Genomic DNA, 26055 nt, shown 5'->3' with positions numbered 1-26055 from the left:
TTATAATCTTACTGTAGTTTATTTGCATGTTCAGGTGTACCAGATTCAGGCTGGTTCCTGTACACTTTGGACATGTTCCTGTCATTTTTCTAAGTACTTGCTTACTGTCTGACACAATAAGATGTATCAGACTCATCTTGTGCTTTCTCTGCTCTGGAAACAGCCATCTCTTCAAGGATCCCTGGTAGATTTTAATGGAAAATAGCACTTAGAAGCAAAGGTCTGGGTACTAGATGGGCCCATTGCCACTAGGATGTTATTGCCTCTCGGCCCTCTCAGTGGACAGAGCAAGGAAGTATATGTGTGTAAACCCAGGCACACATACACATAAATCCATATTTCTTTCCGTCTCTCCATCTATATCCAAAAATCTTAATTTACACCAGTATCTCCAGTAGATCATTACCACAGAATTCACTCTAGGTTTCCCCATTTCCATATTTGTAACTCCCTTATCCAATAGTGAGAAACCTGGCTCTCATTTTCCTCAATATAATTTACCCTAATTTTCTATGTGTAATCAGCCTTTCAACCATGTGAGCTCCCCATTGACCCAAACCCACAGCTCTGACCATGCAAGTCACTTTCACTGCCCAGTCCTGTCAACCAGCCAAATGGAATCCTCAGCCTGACCATGCCATCAGTCACCAGCTGAACCTCAAGCCAGCCAGGTTGTCATGGTCCAGCCCTACTGACTACAAGGGTCTTCCTAGGCAAATCCTTGGCCCCAGTGGATCTACTAAATCCTAAATCCTGACCAGGGTAAAGGATAGAATACTATTACAATGAATTTTAAAAGGCATTACAACTTTTGCAGATAAAAGAAAATTATAGGGTGCCTAGGTGACTCAGTTAGTTAAGCATCTGACTCTTGATTTTGGCTCAGTTCTCGCAGTTGGTGAGTTCGAGCCCCATATCGGGCTCTGTGCTGACAATGCAGAGTCTGCTTGGGATTCTCTCTCCCCCCCTCTCTTTCTGCCCTCCAGCACATGCTTGCTCACTTGCTCTCTCTCTCTCTCAAAAATACGTAAACTTAAAAAAAAAGAAAATTATTATTATTAGCTCAGATTGTTTGCTAGCAACCAAGACACACAGACTCTACTATACATTTGAAAGAATAAGAGAAAAATAAAAATTGTTGCAGATACAACAAATATTTTATACCTGTTATACACCACAACCCTATCCAAAGTCTGAGGGCAATAATAATTATTCCTGTCTCAGTCAGTTTGAGCTGCTATGGATTAAACAACAACAGTTTATTCTCACAGATCTGGAATATGGAAGTCTGAGTTCAAACTGCCAACATGGTCAGGTTCTCAGTGAGGGATCTCCTCTTGGTTTACAAAACGGTATCTTCTTGCATCCTCACAATGTGGAAAGCAGGAAAGAAGACAAACTGTCTCATGTCTTAGAAGGACACTAATTCAGGGGTGCCTGGGTGGCATCTGACTTTGGCTCCGTTCATGATCTCAGGGTTTGTTGAGTTTGAGTCCCACCCCACATGAGGCTCTGTGCTGACAGCTCAGAGCCTGAAGCCTGCTTTGGATTCTGTGTCTCCATCTCTCTCTACGCCTCTCCCACCTGGGCTCTGTCTGTCTCTTTCTCTCAAAAATAAATAAATGTAAAAAAAACTTTTTTTTTAAAGAAGGACACTAATTCCACCATGAGGGTGACACCCTTGTGACCTAATTACCTCCTGAATACCCCACCTACCATTACGATCACATTGGAGGTTAGGAATTCAACATGAATTGGGGATATGGGGGTGGATATAAACATCAGTTTATAACAATCTCTGATTCTTAGGAAGTGTACATCTAACAGGACAGAAGAATGTGTAAGGACTAAATACTTACTACAATGTGGTAATTAACATTCTAGGTATGGGAACATGAGATCTGGAGAAAAAGAGTAATGGAATCTCCCTGAGTAGGTCAAGGATAAGTACATTAGTGCCACGGAAGGGCAGATTGTATCCCAACAAAGGAGCCCTTTAAACAAGTACAGGTTTGGGGTTCCCAGGGCTCAGCCATGTCAATCAGGTCGGATTGTTTGCTAGTGACCAAGACACACAGACTCTTGTATATTTGAAAATATTTGTTGGAATGATATCTAAAATACTGTTAGTAATAATCATCTAACATCATGGCTTTTAAAAGTTTTGGATATTAGGGGTACCTGGGTGGCTCAGTTGGTTTAGTGTTCGACTTCAGCTCAGGTCATGGTCTCAGGGTTCGTGAGTTTGAGCCCCACATCAGACTTGCTGCTGTCAGCCAGTCAGCTCAGAGCCCACTTAAGATCCTCTGTCCCCTTTCTCTCTGCCCGTCCCTTGCTTATGCTCTCTCTCTCAAAATATAAATAAAAAAACATTAAAAAAAATGTTTAAGTCTTGGATGTTAGAATAGCTATTAAAGTTAATGACTTAACTGTGTTTGAATTATAGCTGAACAATTTGCTTCTTCTACAGCAAAGAGAGATTTGGCTGATGGTGACTGATGTCAGCCTGCAGATGCAGGATGAGAATAACGCTGGCCTCCCCAAAACTGTACCAGTCTGTGTGGCCCCCTCCTGTGTGCTGAGCCAGGAAGTCCTGGAAGCGCTCACTCAGGCTGCCCCTCACAGCTTCCTCTTCAGGGACACTCTCCGAGCCCAGGGTATGCTTTTTTTCTTCACAGTTTTGACCCAGCAGCTACTGATAGACACCATAAAATGGCATCATGGTTTGTAAATTCCTCTGACTTAATCTGGAACTGCATCCCCTTTGTGAAGCCAACTGAAGACGTGGTGTGTGGAGTGGAAGAGGCCCATAGTACCAGCCTGGGACTTTCACTGACCCCTGTCATGGCCACCTGGACAGAACTAGAACCCTTGCAGTGCTGACACCCTCTGTGGAAGATGCCATTGGTCACTCAAAGATCATCTCTTGTGGCACACCTTACAGGTGCAAAAGCTACCTGAAGCCATTGCCTGAGACATCACTTTGTAAAACAAACAATGCTGGAACAGTATAACTTCATGCTTAGATCAGTTAACTCTTTTTTTCCAGGAATCAAGTTAAAATCCTGCCCTAATTACATTTTTTTAATTTTGTTGAGGTATAATTTGCATACCACAAAACTCACCTTTCCAAATTGAATTTGAATCTAGTATTTGTGTGCTTTCCCAGCTTAGCACACTGGTGGCTTTAGGACTTCCTTTCTGCACAGTGCACATGTCATTGGACACAAGGGAGGGGCCGCAAAACTGCCCTCTGCCCACACAACCTGTAGGAGGCTGGCAAAGGGCACTGTCCTTACTGGGAGAGAACTCACTTTTTTCTTCCGTGCTTCACTAATCTGAAATGTCTCTGTTGGCAGGTCAGATTGTTTGTGTTGAACGAAGTGTCCTTTTGCTTCAAAAGCCCCCTTTGGGTGTGGCCTCCAGTGCACCCTCCTGTGAACTGACCAGCCCTGTGAAGCTCAGTGAACTGGATTCTGTCACTCAGGTCAACTCCATTTGCAGCGTTCAAGGTGGGTAGTCAAGTCAGGACTTGTGGAAATAGAAATGGTATTTATATATTTTTAAATATCACACTTCATATTCGTTTACTCATGTATTCAACAAGCATTTATTGTTGTCTGACATGTTCCAGACTTTGGATACATGAGGAACAAAATCAGAAGAGGTTCTTGCCTCTTAGACTTAAAGTCTATATAGAAAGAAATCAGTCAGCTATGCACACAATCAGATTGGTAACGGCAGTGTTCTGAGTGCTCAGAGTACTGATCACTGGGACCTCCCGTTGTTAGGGAAGTCTCTGTAGTTCCCCAAGGCCAGGAGCCTTGTGCTGCGATCTGAAGGATAGGCAGTAGCTAATTAGGTGAGGGAGTAGAGGCAGGAAGAGTATCTGAAGGGGAAAAAACCAGGACACATAAAGGCTGCTGACAGGGCAGTGTCAGGGAGCACCAGAGTCTGGGAGTGGGCGGGAAAGATATCTGATGAAGGCAGTGACTGGAGACCCGGTGGAGAGGAGAACCACTGCCCCAGTGGGTGGCCCTGGCATGCTCTCTCATTGACAGAGAGGAGGGTGCTCCAGTTTTTGTCTCTGCAGAGCAGAGTGGAAGGGCCAGGGCCTTGGGTAATAGTCAGTGGGAGGGCAAGCACCAGTCCCACGACGTGAGGTAAGGGAAGAGGTGAAGTAAATATGGAAGTGGGTTTAGTTGGGGGAAGCTGACAGGTTGGGTAGTGAATTCAGTACAGAGGGAGCAAGGCATAGATGAGGGTGAGAATGTACCTGAGGACCTCTGAGATGCTAGTTTAGGCCACACGGTGATGGGAGAGCTGTTTAAGCAAAGAGGACATGGTAGAAGAAGCGAGCTCTGAGAGCACAATTTTAGCTACATCTTGATGAGTGTAGATGTCTTGATACATCTGAAAAGACGTTTCAGTAGCTGGTTGGATATATGAGTTTGGGGCTCAGCATAGCATTAATATTCTCCTTTTTAACTTTTTGAATTTTTTAGTGGAAAAAGTAGTGCATGTCCAGTGGAACTAGTGAAAGGTGAATAAAGAGAAAGTATTTTCTACCATGCACTGAACATGTTGCACTCTGTACACACAGGAACACGCATATGTGCCCCCTTCCGAGGGAATGTGTGTGACTGCAGAACTCTGTAAAACATACCATCCTGGCCCTTGCTTTCCTCACTTAGTACTCTAGCAGGGATGTCCACCCAGATGGGTGGGTAAAGATCTAACTCAAGATATTCATTGTTGCATAATATTCTCTTCTATGAATAAACTGTCCACTGACAGACATCAGACATGTTTCTCTGTCTTGTGTGGTTGTAAATAAGGCTGAAATAAACATCCTTTACATCAATCCCTACTGATTTCTTTGCAGGAAGATTTCAGGGTCTTAGAGTTCATGTATTTTTTTTAAAACAACTTAATTGAGATATAACCTACATCACTAGAATTCATTCATTTAAAATGGTTTAGTATATTCACAGATGTGCAACTGTTACTACAATCTATTTTAAAACCTTGTTAGGGCACCTGACTGGCTCAATCAGTAGGGCATGTGACTCCTGATATCAAGGTTGTGAGTTTGAGACCCATGTTGGGTTTAGTGATTTTTAACAAAACAAACAAACAAACAAAAACACTGTCATTATTCCAGAATAAGCCTTATGCCCATTGTCAGTGCCATTATGTGTTCCCACGCTATCCATTGCCCCTGGTCTTAGGAGAGCACTGATCTACTTTCTGTCTTTGTAGATTTGCTTTTTCTGGATACTTCACGTACACAGAGTCATACATTATATGGTCTTTCCTGATTGGCTTCTTTCATTTGGCATAATGTCTTCAAAGTTGCCCATGATGTACCATGTATCAGTGCTTCATTTTTGTTGATGACTGAATACTTCCTTGTATGGATGCCCCACATCTTGTTTTATCCATTCATTAGTTAATGGACATTGGGTCATTTCCACTTTCTGGCTATTGTAAGTAGTGCTGCTATGAATATTTATGGACAGGTGTTTTGTTTGAACAACCTGTTTTCAAATTTTGGGTATGTATCTAGGAATGGAATTTCTGAGTCATATGGGAAACGCTGTACTTAGCCTTTTTGACAAAAAAGTGTTTTCCAAAGTGGCCACACTATTGGTTTGTGTATCCTTAATATTAAAAGATACTAAGTTAATTTCCAAAAAATATACAGAAATTCACATTTCCAAAAGGCTTTCTAAAAGGGCCTGTTTCCCTCTGCCTTGCCCACCATAAGATTTCTGAATCTTTCTATAATTTTTATAAACAGCAAAAACTCTGATTCCGTTGTTGCTTTAATTCACATTCTCCTGCCTGCTTGTAAGATTGAGCACTCAATTCATTGTGTTGAGTCCATTTGGATTACTCTTCTTGCATTTTCTTTTAGTGTTAGGACCAAAAGATAACTAAAGTTGTAATTTTAAGTGAGAAAGGAAAGCAGTATAGCCTAGTAGTTCCAAAGAAAGCAGACTCCAATAAGTCATCTGTCATCTGGATCTTCCATCTTGTCATCTAACAGGGGGCTCATAGAATCCACCTTAAAGCATTGTTGAGGATTAAATAAGATCATGCACATGAGGCTGTGGGGGCTTGGAGGACTCACAGCCTAATGGAGAAGGACAACATCTCAGTGCTTTCACTGACCCTGACGAGGAGGGCTGGATGACAGCAAGAGCCAATGAGGCAGTGGGTGGGTGGCCTTGGGACCATTAGGATTGGTCAGGCAGAGTTGGTGAAGACCTTCCAGACAGATGAGGCCATATAGAAAACCTGTGGAGATGCCAACGGCAACTGGAAAAGCTTCAGATGCTGGAGGAGGTAGGACCCTTTGGGATGGAGTTGGTTCCGTCTCTTTCCCAGTCATGCTAACTCAGGAGGTTGTGTGATCAATTTGTTGTCTTAAATGGAGCAGTTCTGTCAGCACCATAGATAGACAGTGGTGCAAAGCCATGACTGGTTGCTGCAGGTGGTTTGGAAGCATGTCGGTAAGGCAGGGCTGGGAGTCTGCAGAGGCTGAGGGGCTGTTGGGGCATCTGAGAGCTGGCTCTGCTGGGCCCCTGGGCACACAGGCTTCGAGGACAGTCACCCTGCAGGTGTGTGCCCTGGAGCAGACGTGTTGCACATTTGTCCTCATCACTGTGCCCACGACGTGATAGGCTTGCACATCTCCTCCACCTCCAGAGGCCTGCCTTCCACCTTCATTCTCTGCAGTGCTTGCTCCTATCCTCCTCCCACTCCTCACCTCTCTCAGAGCCCAGGGACTCAGAGGAGAGAGCAGGGTGTGGGAGTGGCATTTTCTGCCCCACACTGGAGGGGAACCGCCAGGCACCCTGAGCTGTACAGGACCCTGTTGTTATGAGACCATAAGAATTGCCACCACCTGTAGCACCGTTTCAGCTAGAACTCTGGTATAAAAGTGAATGGAAGTGGTACCAGAGGGGTTCCTTGCTCTGTTCCTGATATTAAGGGGAAAGCATCTACTTTGTCAACCAGCTGTAGGGGTTCTGTTTATTTTTCTTTCTGCTAACGATAGAATCTCTTTTTTCCATACTTTGAAAGACAAACTATTAGCTCTTTTGTGCTTCTTTTACTCTACTCTTCCTTTCCACGTTCCTACAGTTGTTTCTGTACTTTATAGTATTAAGATTGATGGTATTCAGTTCTATAACCATAATAAGGCCTTGAACATTCTGTCTATAGAACAATTTTCTTTTTTTTTAAAGCTTGATTTTCAAAGATGAAAATCAATAAATGGCATTTTTACTATTATGATTATATAAATGTTTTTCACCAAATAGGAAAAACTGTACTGTACTTCTATTTCCTTTCTTATGTGATTTCTCATGGAATTGTTTTGTTTATTTTTAATTATTTTTTAATTTACATCCAAGTTAGGTAGCACATGGTGCAACAATGATTTCAGGAGTAGATTCCTTAATGCCCCTTACCCATTTAGCCCATCCCCCACCACAACCCCTCCAACAACCCTCTGTTTGTTCTCTATATTTAAGAGTCTCCTATGTTTTATACTCCTCCCTGTTTTTATATTATTTTTCCTTCCCTTCCCTTGTGTTCATCTGTTTTGTATCTTAAATTCCTCATATGAGTGAAGTCATATATTTGTCTTTCTCTCACTGAGTAATTTCACTTAGCATAATACCCTCTAGTTCCATCCATGTGGTTACAAATGTAAGATTTCATTCTTTTTGATAGCCAAGTAATACTCCATTGTGTGTATGTGTATATATATACATTTTGTGTATCTGTGTGTATATATATATATATATATATATATACACACACACACACACACACACACATATACACTACATCTTCTTTATCAGTTCATCTGTTGATGGACATTGGGGCTCTTTCCATACTTTGGCTATTGTCAATAGCACTGCTATAAACATTAGGGTGCATGTGCCCTTTCGAAACAGCACACCTGTATCCCTAGGATAAATACCTAGTAGTGTAATTGCTGCATCATAAGATAGTTCTATTTTTAATTTTTTCAGAAACCTCCATACTCTTTTCCAGAGTGGCTGCACTAGTTTGCATTCCCACCAGCAGCACAAAAGAGATCCTTGCCAACATCTATTGTTGCCTGAGTTGTTAATGTTAGCCATTCTGACAGGTGTGAGGTGGTATCTCAGTGTGGTTTTGATTTGTATTTTTCTGTGATGATGAGTGATGTTGAGCATTTTTTCATGTGTCAGTTGACCATCTGGATGTCTTCTTTAGAGAAGTGTCTATTCATGTCTTTTGCCCATTTCTTCACTGGCTTATTTGTTTTTGAGTGTTGAGTTTGATAAATTCTTTATAGATTTTGGATACTAACCCTTTATCTTATATGTCATTTGCAAATATCTTCTCCCATTCCATTGGTTGCCTTTTAGTTTTGCTGATTGTTTCCTTCACAGTGCAGAAGTTTTTATGTTGATGAGGTCCCAATAGTTCATATTTCCTTTTGTTTCACTTGCCTCCGGAAATGTGTTGGTAAGAAACTGCTGCAGCCAAGATCAAAGTGGTTTTTGCCTTATAGGGTTTTAATGGCTTCCTGTCTTGCATTTAGGTCTTTCATCCATTTTGAGTTATTTTTGTGTATGGTGTAAGAAAGTGGTCCAGATTCATTTTTCTACATGTCGCTGTCCAGTTTTCCCAGCACCATTTGCTGAAGAGACTGCCTCTGTTCCATTGGATATTCTTTCCTGCTTTGTGAAAGATTAGTTGGCTATATGTTTGTGGGTCCATTTCTGGGTTCTCTATTCTATTCCATTGATCTGAGTGTCTGTTTTTATGCCAGTGCTGTATCGTCTTGATGATTACAGCTTTGTAATACAGATTGAAGTTCAGGATTGTAATGCCCCCAGCTTTGTTTTTGTTTTTGTTTTTCAAGATTGCTGTAGCTATTTGGAGCCTTTTCTTGTTCCATACAAATTTTAGGATTGTTTGTTCTAGCTCTGTGAAGAATGTTGGTGTTATTGTGATAGGGATTGCCTCATAGAGTTTTATATTGACTTTAATTTTCCTTACGTTGCCTTCACCCACACCTTTTTTCCCCCCAAATCTCCAAAAATGATGACAAATCATTGGAGTTATCCTTTTCCTTTATAATTTCCCTCCTAGAGTTTTCTCTCCATCTAAGCCAATCTTGACTAGTTGTTCTGCTCTCAACTACTGTCCTAGGACTCCCTCGCATTAATCATCTAGGTTTGATTCACTATTTCCTACATATGACTTCTTTGTTGGTTTATTCTACCTATAGGTTTTTGTAGATGTTCTTTACCAAGTAAGGAAGCTCTTCTCTATTCCTGGATTGCTAAGAGTTCTTATCATGACTGGCTGTTGGATATTGTCAAGTTATTTTTCTACATCTACTGATATGACCATATGATTTTTCTTTAGTCCATTAATATGATAGATTACATTAATTGACTTTTTGAAATATTGAATCAGTCTTGTATACCTGGAATAAATCCCACTTTTGGTCATGATATATATTTTTTATACAGTTAGATTAGATTTGCCAGCATTTTGTTAAGGACTTTGCATCTATGTTCATGAGAGATGTTATTCTGTACCTATTCTTCATATAATGTCTTTATCTGGTTTTATATTAGGGTAATGCTGTACTCATAGAATGAGTTTAGGAAATACTCCTTCTGCTTCTGTTTTCTGAAGAGATTGTAGAGGATTGGTATAATTTCTTCCTTAAAAGTTTGGTAGAATTTGCAGTGAACCTTCTGGAACTGGTATTTTCTGCTTTCGTGGATTATGAATTATTCATTCAATTCTTTAATAGAGATTAGCTAATTCAGATCATCTATTTCCTCCTGTGTGAGTTTTGATAGATTGTGGATTTCAAGGAATTAAACCATTTCATGTAACTTAGCTAAATTGAGGAATAGAGTTGTTCATAACATTCTTTTCTTATCCTTTTAATGTCCATGGGATCATTAACCATGTCCCCTCTTTCATTTCTGATAAAATTAATTTGTTTTTTCACTCTTGTGTTGTTGATTAGCCTGTAACAAATTTATCAATTTATATTGATCTTTTGAGGGATCAACTTTTGGGTGTCTTGAATTTCTCTGTTGATTTTGTGTTTTTGATTGTATTGATCTCTCCACTAATTTTCATTATTGCTTATATTCCCTTTGCTTTAGTTTTAACTTGCTTCTCTTTTTATTTTTTCTAAGATGAAAGCTATATGATATTAGATTATCTAATATATGCATACAGTGCTATAAATTTCTCTCTAAGCACTGCTTTTGCTGCATCCCACAAATTTTGTATGTTTTAATTTTCATTTAGTTCAAAAATTTTAAACTTCTCTTGAGATTTCTTCTTTGACCCATGTGTTACTTAGAAGCATATTGTTTAATCTCCAGTTGTTTGAGGAGGGTGGGGTTCAGCTATCTTTCTGTTACTGACTGTTTAATTCCATTGTGGTCTAAGAACATACTTATTAGTATGATCATTTCTTTTTTTGAGAGAGAGAGAGAGCACATGAGCAGGGGAGGAGACAGAAGGGGTGAGGAAAATCCTAAGCAGGCTCCACATTCAGCATAGAGCCCAGCATGAGGCTTGATCCCACAACCCTGGGATCATGACTCGAGCCGAAATCAATAGTTGGACACCCAACTGACAGAGCCACACATGCCCCCCTGATTTCAATATGATCTCTAGATTATATGATTTCTATACTTTATTTTTTTGTATTTTACATTTTGTATTTATTTATTTTTAAATAATTTATTGTCAAGTTGGTTTCCATATAACACCCAGTGCTATCCCAACAAGTGCCCTCCTCCATGCCCATCACCCCCCTTCCACTCCCCCCACCCTGATCAGCCCTATGTTTGTTCTCGTCATTCAGGAGTCTCTCATGGTTTGCCTCCCTCCCTCTCCCCAACTATTTTTCTCCTTCTACTCCCCCATGGTCCTCCGTTAAGTACATCCTAATCCACCTATATGTGCAAACATATGGTATCTGTCCTTCTTTGCCTGACTTATTTTGTTCAGCATAACACCCTCAAGTTCCATCTACGTTCCATCAAGTTCCATCCAGTTTTCATTCTTTCTCATTGCCATGTAGTATTCCATTGTATAGATAAACCACATCTTCTTGACCCATTTGTCAGTTGATGGACACTTAGGCTCTTTCCATGTTTTGGCTATTGTGGAGAGTGCTGCTATGAACATTGGGGACATGTGCCCCTATGCATCAGCACTCCTGTATCCCTTGGGTAAATTCCTAGCAGTGCTATTGCTGGGTTCTAGGGGAGTTCTACTGGTAATTTTTTGAGGAACCTCCACACTGTTTTCCAGAGGGGCTGCACAAGTTTACATTTCCACCAACAGTGTAGGAGGGTGCCTGTTTCTCCACATCCTCGCTAGCATCTAGAGTCCTCTGATTTGCTCATTTTAGCCACTCTGACTGGCATGAGGTGGTATATCAGTGTGGTTTTGATTTGTATTTCCCTGATGAGGAGAGATGCTGAGCATCGTTTCATATGTCTGTTGGCCATCTGGATGTCCTCTTTGGAGAAGTGTCTGTTCATATCTTCTGCCCATTTCTTCACTGGATTCTTTGCTTTGGGGGTGTGGAGTTTGGTGAGTTCCTTATAGACTTTGGATACTAGCCCTATATCTGATATGACATTTGCAACTATCTTTTCCCATTCCGTCAGTTGCCTATTAGTTTCATGGATTGTTTCCTTTGCCGTGCAAAAGCTTTTAATCTTAATGAGGTCCCAATAGTTCATTTTTATTCTTGATTCCCTTGCCTTTGGGGATATGTCAAGGCAGAAATTGCTGCGGTGGAGGTCAAGGAAGTTGTTTCCTGCTTTCTCCTCTAGGATTTTGATGGTCTCCTGTCTCACATTCAGGTCCTTTATCGGTTTTGAGTTTATTTTTGTGTATGGTGTGAGAAAGTGATCCACATTATTCATTCTTCTGCATGTTGCTGTGCAGTTCTCCCAGCACCATCTGTTAAAGAGGCTGTCTTTTTTCCATTGGATACTCTTTCCTGCTTTGTCAAAGATTAGTTGGCTGTACATTTTTGGGTCCATTCTGAGTTCTCTATTCTATTCCATTGGTCTATGTCTTTGTTTTTGTGCCAATACCATACTATCTTGATGATGACAGCTTTGTAGTAGAGGCTAAAGTCTGGGATGGTGATGCCTCCTGTTTTGTTTTTCTTCTTTAATATTGCTTTGGCTATTCGGGGTCTTTTGTGGTTCCATACAAATTTTAGGATAGTTTGTTCTAGTTTTGAGAAGTATGCTGGTGCAATTTTGATTGGGATTGCACTGAATGTGTAGATTGCTTTGGGAAGTAATGACATTTTAACTATATTTATTCTTCCAATCCATGAGCATGGAATATTTTTCCATTTCTTTGTGTCTTCTTCAATTTCCTTCATAAGTTTTCTATAGTTTTCATCATACATATCTCTTATATCTTTGGTTAGATTTATTCCGAAGTATTTTATGGTTTTTTGTGCAATTGTGAATAGGATCAGTTTCTTGACTTCTCTTTCTGTTGCTTCATAGTTGGTGTATAAAAATGCAACCGATTTCTATATGTTGATTTTGTACCCTGCAACTTTGCTGAATTCATGGATCAGTTCGAGTAGGCTTCTGGTGGAGTCTGTCGGGTTTTCTATGTAGACTATTATGTCGTCTGCGAAAAATGAAAGTTTGACGTCTTCTTTGCCTGTTCTGTTGCCTTTATTTCCTTTTGTTGTCTGATGGCTGATGCTATGACTTCCAGCTCTATGTTAAACAACAGTGGTGAGAGTGGACCTCCCTGTCGTGTTCCTGATTTCAGGGGGAAAGCTCTCAGTTTTACCCAGTTGAGGATGGTGTTAGCTGAGAGCTTTTCATAGATGGCTTTTATGATGTTTAAGTAAGTTCCTTATATCCCGCGTTTCTCTAGGGTCTTTATTAAGAAGGGATGCTGTATTTTGTCAAATGCATTTTCTGCTTCTATCAACAGGATCATATCGTTTTTATCTTTTCTTTTGTTGATGTGATGTATCACATTGATTGATTTGTGAATATAATAATAAGTCCATTTTCATTCATGATTTTGTCTATTTGAGTACTCTCTCTTTTCTTTTTGAGAAGCCTGACTAGAGGTTTGTCAATTTTGTTTATTTATTCAAAAAGCCAACTCTTTGTTTCATTGATCTTTTCAACTCTCTGGTTCCTCTATTGTTTATTTTTGCCCTGGTTTTTATTATTTCTCTTCTCCTCCTGGGTTTGGGGTGCTCTTGTTGCTCTCCCTGTAGTTCCTTTAGGTGCACTGTTAGATTTTGCACTTGAGCTTTTTCTAGTTTCTTGAAATAGGCCTGGAGTGCAATGTACTTTCCTCTTAGGACTGCCTTTGCCGCATCCAATAGAGTCTGGATTGTTGTATTTTCGTTTTCATTTGTTTCCATATATTTTTAGATTTTTTCTCTAATTGCCCTATTGGCCCATTCGTTCTTCAGTAGGGTTTTCTTTCACCCCCATGTTTTTGGAGGTTTTCCTGACTTCTTTTCAAGTTTCGTAGCATTGTGATCTGAAAGTGTGCATGGTATGATCTCAATTCTTTTATATTTATTGAGGGCTGCTTTATGTCCCAGTATGTGATCTATCTTGGAGAATGTGCCATGCGCGCTTGAGAAGAAAATGAATTCCATGGCCTCAGGATGTAGAGTTCTAAATATATCTGTCAGATCCGTCTGGTCCAATGTATCACTCAAGTCCATTGTTTCTTTAGTGATTCTCTATCTAGTTGATCTATCCATTGCTGTAAGTGGAGTATTAAAGTCCCCTGCTATTAGCACATTCTTATCCATAAGATTGTTTCTATTTGTGATTAATTGTTGTATATATTTAGGTGCTCCCATATTCGGTGCATAGACATTTATAATTGTCAGCTCTTCCTGTTGGATAGACCCTGTAATTATTATATAATGCCCTTCTTCATCCCTTGTTACTGTCTTTACTTTAAAGTCCTGTTTGTCTGATATCGGTATAGCTACTCCACCTTTCTTTTGACTTCCAGTGGCATGATAGATATTTCTCTATCCCCTTCCTTTCAATCTGAAGGTGTCCTCCAGTCTAAAATGAGTCTCTTGTAGATAGCAAATAGAAGGATTTTGGTTTTTTATCCATGCTTACCCTGTGTCTTTTGATTGGGGCATTAAGCCCATTTACATTCAGTGTTATTATTGAAAAATATGGGTTTAGAGTCATCGTGTCCTTTGTGGGATTCATGCTTGCGGTGGTGGTTCTGGTATCTTGCGTTCCTTGCAACATTTCCCTCATAAAGTCCCCATCAGGATTTCTTGTAGGGCTGGTTTAGTGGTGACATATTCTTTCAATTTTTGTTTATTAACAAAGAGATAAGAGAGACTTTTATCTCTCCTTCTATTCTGAATGACAGGTTTGCTGGATAGAGGATTCTTGGTTGCATATTTTTTCTGTTCATCACATTGAAGATCTCCTGCCATTCCTTTCTGGCCTGCCAAGTTTCAGTAGATAGGTCTGTCACCACTCTGATAGGTTTCCCTTTGTATGTTAGGGCCCTTTTCTCCTTAGGAGAAATTCTCAGAATTTCTTTCAGAATTCTCTCTTTGTCCTTATATTTTGCCAGTTTCTCTATGATATGTCATGTAGAAAACTGATTCATGTTACATCTGAAGGAAGTTCTCTGTGCCTCTTGGATCAATGTCTGTTTCCTTCCCCAGATTGGAGGAGTTCTCTGCTATAATTTGTTCAAGGACTCCTTCAGCGCCTTTCCCTCTCTCTTCCTCTTCTGGAATTCCTATGATACGGATATTATTCCGTTTGATCGTATCGCTGAGCTCTCTAACTCTCCTTTCGTGTTCCTGGATCATTTTATCTCTCTTTTTCTCAGCTTCCTCTTTTTCTATAATTGTGTCTTCTAAATCACTTAATCTCCTTTGTGATTCCTCAGTCCGTGCATTGGACGCTTCCATTTTGCATCTCATTTATAGCATTTTTTAATTCATCACTTCTATTTTTAAGCTCCAGAGTGTTTGTAGCAATAGTTTCTCTGTTGTCTTCTATGCCTTTTTCAAGTTCAGGAATTAATTTTATGACTGTTGTTCTAAATTCTTGTTCAGTTATTTTGCTTATATCTGTTTTGAGCAGTTCTTTACCTGTCAATTCTTCCCGGATTTTTTGTGGAGGAGATCTCTTTCATTTCATCATTTTGGTTAGCTTTCTATCTCTTGTTAGTTTTAAAAGCTTGTTATGCACTCTGCACCTGCAAGTGCTGCTGTACCAAAGAAGGCTCTTTGACTGCCCAGGGCCTGTCAGTTCAGAAAGTGTTCTTTGAATGGTGTCTCTTGGTCTCTCTCGTTGAGACTTTGGTTATTTTATTTTCCTACTCCTAGTGGTATTTGGGACTCTCCACCATGTGTACTTTGGCTTGTTTCTTGAGGTAGCCCAGGGGGTGAAAAAAACAGACAGACAAACCCACAGGGAACAAAGGCACACAAACGCACAGACAAATCCAACAAACACACAAGCCGAAAGGGAAAACGAAAAAGAAAAAAAGGAAGGGACACATATAAAAAAAAAAAAAAGAGGAAGGAGGGAAGACAAATAACAAAAATAAAAATACATAAAAGAGAAAAAAGAAAAAGCCCAGTAGACAAAGGACAGTCTAAAGCATAGAACCAGAATTTCCAGCTACAAATAAAGAGCCAGGTGTATGCTGTGCTGGTGGAAGAGCATATACAAAGAGAGAAATGACAGGGCAGGGAGGAAGCGAAATTAGAAATGACTAAGAGGCTTAATTCAGAGAGAGAAAGAGGAGTAATATGTTTGGAGAGGAGGTGAAATAAATGATGATAATGCTACTCAGAGAAACTATATAGTCTGATTACCCCAGAGAGAGAGAGAGATAAAAAGGTAGAGGTGGAGGTGTAGAATTTACATCTAGAGAATGGATTAAATGTGACTGTTTAAGCAAGCCAGTGACCAGAATTAATCAGGGCAGTGCTTCCATGTTGGTCTTGTCCCAGCTCCAGTAAAAAAAAGAAAAAGAAAAAGAAAAGGGCAGCTCTCGAGCGGGGATGGACATGGTTTGGTCCAGTGCGTCCCACGGGGGTCCTGCCTTGGTGGTTGTGGGGAGAAAAGTGGCGACGCCCCAGTCCCTTCTTGAACCAAGCATTGCAACTCACTCTTTTGGGTGGGATCTCTGTGTGCCAGGGGCGTAGCCAAGGTGAGTCGTGCTCTATATCCCAAGCCAGGCCTCGTTTCCAGATCTTAGTCCTTGGGCCCCATTGATATTGCCTGAAATAAAAACTTGTAGGCGAGTCCCTCAGAGCAGTTTCAAGCCTCTTGCCTCCCCCTGGGGGTCCAGCTAAGCCAGAAGGACAACAGCACGGTTTCAGGCACCACTCACATCCCCTCCAGGTGGAGCTGGCGAGCGAGGAGCAGTTTCACCCGGGGTCACCTGAGATGAGTGTGTCTGCCTAGGGTCAGCTGGACAGCAGGAAACTGGATCCCTCTGTGTCCTGAGTGGAGGTTTTTCTCTTCTCCAGCGACAGGGACAGTGCCTTGAGCAGTTTCAGCCACTCTTTTTTTTTCCCCCTAGACTCACCATGGCTCCCCACAAAGGGGAATCCCCCCCGCTTCCCTCTGTGTCTCCGGTCCCAGTTCAATTTTATCTTCCCCAGTTCACACTCTTGCTGTAAGGTTTTCTCAGCAGACTCTGTCTCCTTTTCCTTCCAAACTCCTGGATTCTGTAAGGGTTCCTATGGCTTCAGGCCTTCTCCATGTGAGAGATGGAGGCGAATGAAATGTACGGAGCTCCCTACTTCTCCGCCATCTTGCCTCCTCCTGATCTCTGTACTTTAAAATGGGTTTCATTCCCCACTTTGTGGTCTGTCTTGATGGATATTCCATGTGAGCTTGAGAAGAATGTTTATTCTGCTGGCATTGGATCGAGTATTCTATAAATGTCAATTAGACCCAATTGATTGATGATGCTGTTCAATTCAACTATGCCTTTGTGATTTTCTGCCTTTGGATCTTTCAGTCGCTGATAGAAGGGTATTGAAGTCTCAAAGAATAATTAATAAAATACAATAGTGGGTTTCTTTATCTTACCTTGAAGTTTTTTCAGTTTGCTTCCCATAATTTCACAGTCTGTTGTTAGGCACATATACATTAAGAATTGTTATACTGGGATGCCTGGGTGGCTCAATCAGTTAAGCAGCCGACTTTGGCTCAGGTCACGATCTTGCGGTACGTGAGTTTGAGCCCTGCATCAGGCTCTGTGCTGACAGCTCAGAGCTTGGAACCTGCTTTGGACTCTGTGTCTCCTTTCTCTGCCCCTCCCCTGCTCACGCTCTGTCTCTCTGTCTCTCAAAAATAAACAAACATTTAAAAAATTTTAAGAAAGGAATTGTTATATCTTCTTGGCAAATTGACCCCTTTGTCATTATTTAATATCATTTCTGTCTTCTCTCTAATAGTTTTCCTGGCTCTGAATTCTACTCTGTCTGAGATTAATATAACTCTTTTAACTTATTAGTGTTAGCAGGATATATCTTTTTTCTAGAACTTTACTTTAATCTCTGTGTGCCTTTATAGTTGAAGGAAACAACAGAGTTAGCTCTTGGTTTTTGTCCATTCTGACAGTCTCCTCTAATTTGTGTATTTAGACCATTCACATATAAAGTGAATATTTATATAATTGGATTAGTACCTAATATGTTTATAATTGTTTTCTATTCATTGTACTTGTCTTCCACCTTTCTGCCTTTTCTCCTTTTATTTTTTTATTTTTTATTTTTTTAATGTTAGAGTGCGAGCTGGGGAGAGGGGCAGAGAGAGAGAGAGAGGAAATCTTAAGCAGGCTTCAACTCAGTGGGAAGCCCAATGTGGGGCTAAACATAGTGGCTCAGTCCCATGATCCTGGGATCGTGACCTGAACCAAAATTAAGCTGCCCCATGAACTGAGCCAACTCAGGCACCCGTCTTTTCTCATTTTAACTGAACATTTCATGATTCCATTTTCTCCTCTCAGCGTATTGATTATGCTTTTTTTAAACATTCTTTTCTTTAATATTTATTTATTTATTTTGAGAGAGAGAGAGTTGGGGGGGGGGCAGAGGGGCAGAGGGATAGGAGAGAGAGAATCCCAAGCAGGCTCTGAGCACAGTGCAGAGGGGTTGATCTCACAGATCTCAAGTTATCGCCTGAGCTGAAATCAAGAGTTGGATGCTTGACCAACTGAGCCACCCAAATGGTTGCTTTTTTTTTCTTTTAACATTCTTTAGTGATTGCCCTAGATATTGCAATATACATTTATAACCAATCAAGTCCACTTTCAAAACACTATCCTGCTTCAAGGGTAGTACAGGTATCTTGTAAGGACATTCTCAGTTCCTTCCTCCCATTCCTTAGAACATTGCTGACATTCACTTATCCATAAGGTATAATCACTGAATACATTGTTATTATTACTTAAACAAACTATTGTATTTTACATTAATTTTCATTTGTTCCTTCTCTGATGCTCTTCCTTTAGTTTATGTACATCCAGTTTCTGACCTATAGCATTTTCCTTCATATGTCACCATTTCTATGTAGAGTTCCCTGTGGATCTCTCTCTGAAGGGGTCCTGCAGGCCTCTGGGTGGGTCACGTGGATATGTAAACACTGTTATCACAGAGCTGCCAGATCTCTGATAAGAACCAGTTAACTAGGGATTGGAAGAAAACAAAACCCCAGCTGCAAAACAGCAAAGATTGGCCCAGTTTCCCATGCAGGAACACCCCAGCTAAGTTAGAGGTTGGGGCAGTGACCAGATCCCACTGATAGACAGAGGGCCACAGAGGCTACCCTGCTCTCCAGCCAGCTGTGGGCTCACCCAGATCTGACTCCATCAAAGCTATACAATCCTAGAGTCCTTACTACTCAGTGAAGTAATAATAGCAGACACTCCCTTCTCCATAACTCAGCCTTGTTTCACTCTTCCCTTCCCTGTCCTGGAAAGTCCAGTGATGGCCTGTCCAAAGATAGCCCTAGGCAGGCTCTTTCACCATCTGCAGGAGGTCAGTGCTGGAAGATGGACAGCTCTCTGCAGCAGCTAAATCAGGTGGGCATCAGGATCTCCAACAGTGGTGTAGACCTTGCAGAACATTTAGTGTTTTCACCAAGCAGAGCTTGAATAAAGTCAGAGTACAGCCCTGTGAGCTAGCCCCTCACTGAGAACTAATATCTCCATCTGCATGAGTGCTTCTGGGAAATGGAGCCTCCATGAGGGGATGGTGCTCACTGATTCACTTGGGTTGCCAGTCTCATTCCCTGAACATCAGCTTCCAGACTATGTTAAGGGCTTCTTCCCAGCTTATTTTTTTTTTTTTTTAGGATAAAAACGTTTTGCAGCATTGATTTTTATCTCATTGCATTGTTCACCACTTCTTTATATGCCCCTTGCTAGTGGGTGGTGGTCTTGCTCTCTGCCATGGGCATAAATGCAACAAGCATAAATTTGTACCCTGTCTCCCTGTAAAGGTGTGGCCAAGTGCTGTCTTCAAACCAGGCTTTGGCCTCTAACTAGAAGGAAACACTTCTGAGCCCCAGCTTCTGTCCATGAGAAAAAAAAAAAGTGGAGAGGAGGGTGTGCCAGAGAGTTACAAGTCACTAAAGAAAATACTGGAGCATGTAGCTGCCCTGTCCCCTACTGGAAAGGAGCCACTGCACTTCCCAGGAAGGAGCCTTTGAAAGAACCTTTTTAAAAAGATGTTGTAATAAATATGTGATACACCTTTCTCAGATCTGATTACAAGAGATTTATCTTTTTAAGTAAGCTTCATGCCCAGTGTGGAGCCCAATGCAGGGGTTGAACTCAGGGCTGTGAGATCCAGACCTGAGCTGATATCAAGAGTCCACGCTTCACTAGCTGAGCCACCCAGGCACCCCAAAAAATAAAATCTTTGAATAGCTGATTGCAGCCAAGCAATGAGTATGGTTACAACCCTCAAACTTCAACCAAAAAAAAATTTTTTCCCTTTTGCTTTCATTTAAGCAAATGTTCTAGATACTAACAGTTTAATAGTACACTTCCCAGCCACCCCTTGGAATTTATTTAGAGTTACTGGAAGGCATCTCCAGTGGTGTGTATACCCCAGATGAAATATATTTCTTCAACTGTGTCTTGTTCCCTACTGGAAGGAAATTGCTTAATCCCATCTAAATGTAAGTACAGTTAACACCCAAAGATATCTTAGAATAAAAAGGAACTTTAGTTGGTAGCAGCCTTTTTATTAGTTTATGTAGCAGACACTTAGCAAGTACTGCTGTGAACCAGCTAGCACTAGGCACACCCATGGGATAGGAACCACTCACCCTATTTGGCCCTACTTATGCCTCTGCCTGTTGTGAATTGGTCAACGCTCCTTTCCGGCTGTATTATAAGCCATTATTGACTTTACTTTTCATCCCTTTGACTCAATCTTGATTAGATTTGCAAGGACAATGAAATTAGCTGGACAGCCTTTTCAAAATCATGATCTATTATTTTCATTTTTAAGAAGTCATTCAAGTAGGCATTGCATGAATGCACTTTAATAAATCAAGCCTACTTAGTTGTAACAATTGTTTTATTCCCTACAGATAAATTTCTCCTAATGCTTGTTCTAGTGAGAAATGAAATTCTTTGCTCCAGGAGTAGGAGGGATGATTCTTCCATTTTTTTGGAAACTTAGGTCACATCTTTTCAAATGTCTAATTTTACCAGTTTTCAACAAGAATGGTCTATGATTTGCTAATGTATCTAGATGATATCTATAAGGCTTCACATTTCAAGAAAATTAGACCATCTCAATCTCCTGTTTAAAATTCCTCACTGACTTCTCACGCCTTTCAAGTGTAAAATCCCTAGCAAGACCCTCAGTGATTTGGTCTCTCAACCTCTCTCAGCCATATCTTTGCCTTTCCTTCATGTCTTTTCCTCCAGCCCACCTCACCTACAACATCACCTCGTATTTCTTCTTTTGGGAAACCTTTCCTGACCCCAAGCTAGCCTAGGGAGCCTCTCCTAGACAGGATCCTCCAAGGCTCTTTTCCATTTCTCAGTTTAGCATTCATTTCATGGTAATATTTAATAGACTATTTGTATTTGTTAGTGGATACTTTATTTGTTGATTTGTTTGTTTATTATAAGTAGGCTTTGTGACCAACGTGGGGCTTGAGGGGCTTGAACCCATGACCCTGAGATCAAGAGTCATACTGAGCCTGCCAGGCACCCCATTAATAGACTATTCTTAGAGCAGTTTTAGGTTTATAGCACAGTTGAGCAGAAGTTACAAAGATTCCCCATACCTCCTGCCTTTGTACATACATCACCTCCCCCATTACTAACATCCCACACTAGGGTGGTACATCTGTTATAGTTGATGAGCCTACATTGTCACATCATAATCACCCAAAGTCCAGAGTTTACATTACAATTCATTCTTGGTATTGTACATTCCATGGGTTCAGACAAATGTTCCATCATCATAGTATCATACCAAATAGCTACACTGACATAAAAATCCTCTGCTCCACCTCTTTATCCCTCCCTCCTCTCTAACACCTGGCCATCACTGATCTTTTTACTGTCTGTATAATTTTGCTTTTTCCAGAATGTTGTGTAGTAGTTGGAATCATGCAGTATATGGCCTTTTCAAACTGGATTTTTTTACTAAGCACTATGAATTCTGTTTCTTGCATGTATGTTTTCATGGTATGATAGCTTATTTCTTTTTAGTGCTGAATAATGTCCCATTGTCTGGATGTACCACAGTTTATTTATCCACTCACCTATTGAAGGACAACTTGGTTGCTTCCAAGTTGTCACAATTAAGAATGAAGCTGCTAGGGGGGCACCTGGGTGGCTTAGTCGGTTAAGCGTCCAACTTTCGCTTAGGTCATGATCTCGCGGTTCGTGGGTTCGAGCCCCGCGTCGGGCTCTGTGCTAACTGCCAGCTCAGAGCCTGGAGCCTGTTTCAGAGTCTGTGACTCCCTCTCTCTGACCCTCCCCTGCTCACGCTGTCTCTCTCTCTCTCCTAGAAATAAATAAAAAATATTAAAAAAAAAAAAAAAAAAAAAAAGAATGAAGCTGCTAGGGACAGCTGGGTGGCTCAGTTGGTTAAGTGTCCCGACTTCAGCTCAGGTCATGATCTCATGGTTTGTGAGTCCAAGCTCCACATAGGGATCTGCCCTGACAGTGCGGAGCCTGCTTGGGATTCTCTCTCCTTCTCTATCAAAATAAATAAAAACTTAAAAAAAAAAGAATAAAGGTGCTATAAACATCTGTATACAGGTATTTGTGTGGACATAAATTTTCAACTTCTTTAGATAAATACTACCAAGTGCAATTGCTGGATCATATGGTAAGACTATGTTTTATAAGAAATTGCCAAAACTGTCTTCCAAAGTAGCTGTACCATCTTGTGTGCCCACCCACCATGAATCCAAGTTCCTGTTCCACATCCTTACCAGAATTTGGTGTTGTCAGTGTTCTGGATTTTGGCCCTTGTTATTTCATTGTTGGGTATTTTGTTTTGTTTTGTTTTACTTATTGAAGTATAGTTGACTCATAGTGTTACAGGAGTTTCAAGTGTACAACCTAGTGGTTCAACAACTTTATACATTATGCTATGCTCACTGCAAGTGTAGCTACCATCTGTTACCATACAGCTTTTTTATAGTACCTCTCATCCTCATGACATTTATTCCATGACTGGACACCTGTAACTCCCACTCCCCTTCACCCATTTTGCTCATCCCCCCTCCCCTCTCTCCTCTGGCAACTACCAATTTGTTCTCTGTATTTATGGGTTTGTTTCTGCTTTTTGTTGGATTGGTTTGGTTTTTAGATTCCACATATAAGCAAAATCATGGTATTTGTCTTTCTCTGACTGACATATTTCACTTAGCATAATGTCCTCTAGGTCCATCCATTTTGTTGCACATGGCAAGATCTCATTTTTTAATGACTGATTAATATTCCATTGTGTGTGTGTGTGTGTGTATCATATACATATATGATATGTATATATATCACATCTTTTTTTATCCATTCATTTATAGAGGGACACTTGGGCTGCTTCCATAAATTAGCTATTGTAAATAATGCTGCTATAAGCATCAGAGTGTATGTTATCTTTTCCAATTAGTTTTTTTGTATTCTTTGGATAAATACCCAATAGGGACATTACTGGATTATATGGTATTTTTATTTTCAACTTTTTGAGGAAACTCCATACTGTTTTTCACAGTGGCTACCCTAGTTTGCATTCCCACCAACAGTACTTGAGGGCTCCCCTTTCTCCACATCCTCACTAGCACTTGTTATTTCTTGTCTTTTTTATTTTAGCCATCCCAACAGGTGTGAGGTGGTATCTCATTGTGGTTCTGATTTATATTTCCCTTTTAATCAGTGATTTTGAGCATCTTTTCATGTGTCTGTTGGCCATCTGGGTGTCTTCTCTGGAAAAATATCTAGTCAGGTCCTTAGCCCATTTTTAATTAAATTATTTGGATTTTTTTTTTTTTTTGGTGTTCTCCTTGTTTTACTTTGCAGTTCCCTGATCACATGATGTTTGATATCTTTTATATACTTATTTGCCATCTGTATATCGTCTTTGGTGAAGTGTCTATGAAGGTCTTAGGCCCATTTTTAATTGGGTTGTCTGTGTTATTATTGAGTTTTAAGAGTTCTTTGTATATTTTGGGTAACAGTCCTTTATCTGATATGTTTTTGTGGTTATTTTCTCCCATATTCATATTTTTTTCATTATTTGTTCATATCTCTTCTCAACCAGAGTATGGAGTCCACAAGAGCAAGAATTGTAGCATTCGTCAGTATATCTTCCATGCTATGTGTATATCGCACACTAATTAGCACTATATACACATTTGTTTATTGAAGAAATAAATCACAAATATTGGATTTAAAAAGGAATAAGGAAACCAGAGAAATCACATAAGAGGATAGCAAACCAATAAGAATATTTCTCTTTCCTTATCAAAGAAGTGGGCATGAAGATAAGGAATTCCATTATACTTATTAGGGAGCAAATACTGCGGTGATGCCAACAAGGAGCACAGTGCAGCTAGCACTCTGTGAGTGGATGGTGACAGTGTCCATCAGAGGTCCTTGTGGGAGGCAGCTTCTGAAAGGGTGTTTCTGGATCTTCAGTACTCATACTCTTGACAGTGATCTGCTTCTGTGAATCCATGCTGAGAAAGAGATGTCAGTACAATAAAGGCCTTATGTAGAAAGATTTCCACTGCCTCAGACCTATATGTCCAATATGGAGGGACCAGTGACACATCCCCCAAATGGAATATCAAATAAGACAGTCCTTACAACAGTTCTATAGCAACCTACAAAGTAGTACGAGACACTGCCCTGACGCCTTGCTTATAATGATTTCAATATATACGCATCTGGGGGGGGAGAAGGCTAAAAACAATGAGGTGGGATACAAATACTTGGTTAGGTAGTAATGTAAGCAAGTTTTAAAAAACTTACTTTTTATTGTTGTAGTTTTGTTTGTGCAGTACATGGAGGTTATAAAAAGCTTGGGAACATTTATATAAACTCAGAAGGGAGAGAAAAACCTGAGGAACCTCACACTGCCATGTAGGTCCTGAGGGACAGAGAGAAATTGGGAGGCCAGACACTGCCTCTGAGACTCCATCTTTGCTTTCACATGGGCCCAGGCACCGTGGTTGGTGTGGATGAGAGCACTGCCTTCTCATGGCCCACTTGTGACCTGTGTGGGAACGAGAGACTGGAGCAGAGCCCTGGACACAGGTAAGCAGGCAGCAGCTGGCCTTTCAGCCACAGTCAGCCCTAGGGCCCCAGTGCCACATGCCTTGGGCCAGCGTCCCCTGTCGGGCCAGGCCTGAGCTCCCACCAGGAGGTCACGTGGCTACACTGCAGCTAGAAGACCTGGTGTGAGGTGTGCTTACTTCTTTGTAACAGGGCTTCTTGCTGGTCCTTGCAGTACCTCCTGTCATCATAGAGAAAAGAGCCAGGTTCTGTATGCGGCTCCTTTATCATCAGTCAGGACAAATGTGAATAAATGAGACAGAATTGGTGACTGTACAGCTCATCGTCTACGGGGTACAAACGTTCCCAGAGACCAGTGAACATCTACATAAACGGACATTCCTTACCGGACCAGCGTTACCGCATACCCTGCCTTGGGCCCCAGGGGGTGGGTATCCACATAGTTCTCCGAGCTGGTTCCCTGCCTCCCAAGGTAACTTTGTCATCTGACAGGCAGAAAGAGGCCCACTCGTTACTTTTTTGCTTCTTAATAAGTAACGGACAGCTGTCTCCTTGACGCCTCCCGCGTTGGTGGCCTTAGGTATAAACAAGCCATCACTGGATCATATTCAAGAGACCAGAAGAGTGTGAACCACAGATTTACCTGGTGGCAGTAAGGACCAGAGCTGCTGGTGATGAGGAAGTCATCCTGTTCAGGCAGAAGGGGAGCCCTGACCGCTGCTTGCTGCACAGAGGGCCTCTGCTTTGCCTCATGGGGAGTTTGCTATCATCCTCTATGCCCAGCTCTGAGGAGGCTTCCCTGCTTCAGTGTCCCTTCCATCCCCTGGGGCATCATTACCCACGCAGCCCTTAGTGATACTGATCCCTCAGAACAGGCTGAGCCTGGGGCCTCTCCAGCCTATTTCAGGAATTTAGCTTCTGAGAGTAACCTCCCTTTTCTATCTCAGCAAACACTCACATTTAGAAAAAAATGCCTATCACTAGACCCTTCTGGTTTCCAAGTCCTATCTTCCCTGTGTGTTTCCAAACAACAGAGGCGCCTTTTTCTGTGGGAACTGCTCCCATGTGGTCACCTCTCCTCTGCTCAGAAGGCACCTGCAGGTGTTCCTGGACTGCCCCTCTCATCCCCAGTGCACAGTGAAGGTCAAGGTAGGAGGTGTGCGGAGCTCGTATGCGCCCTGCTCTGCGACG

General features: G+C 41.1%; 1 protein-coding gene across 3 annotated transcripts in view; it reads left to right on the top strand.

The window, feature by feature from the left end:
- The window catches only part of SPIDR (scaffold protein involved in DNA repair), a 338790-nt gene that overhangs the window by 306532 nt on the left and 6203 nt on the right, over positions 1-26055 (top strand). For all 3 annotated transcript variants that reach the window (XM_039222923.1, XM_039222926.1, XM_039222924.1), the window contains 4 exons: positions 2471-2657; positions 3360-3512; positions 24792-24885; positions 25899-26013. In XM_039222923.1, the coding sequence (XP_039078854.1) occupies positions 2471-2657; positions 3360-3512; positions 24792-24885; positions 25899-26013 (549 nt within the window). The remainder of the gene's footprint in view (positions 1-2470; positions 2658-3359; positions 3513-24791; positions 24886-25898; positions 26014-26055) is intronic.

Source organism: Hyaena hyaena, unplaced genomic scaffold (assembly GCF_003009895.1).
Source record: "Hyaena hyaena isolate Hyena2069 unplaced genomic scaffold, ASM300989v1 scaffold_1218, whole genome shotgun sequence".
Classification (NCBI taxonomy): domain Eukaryota; kingdom Metazoa; phylum Chordata; class Mammalia; order Carnivora; family Hyaenidae; genus Hyaena; species Hyaena hyaena.
Note: the sequence above shows the minus strand (reverse complement) of the source record. Positions and strands in the feature narration are given on the sequence as shown.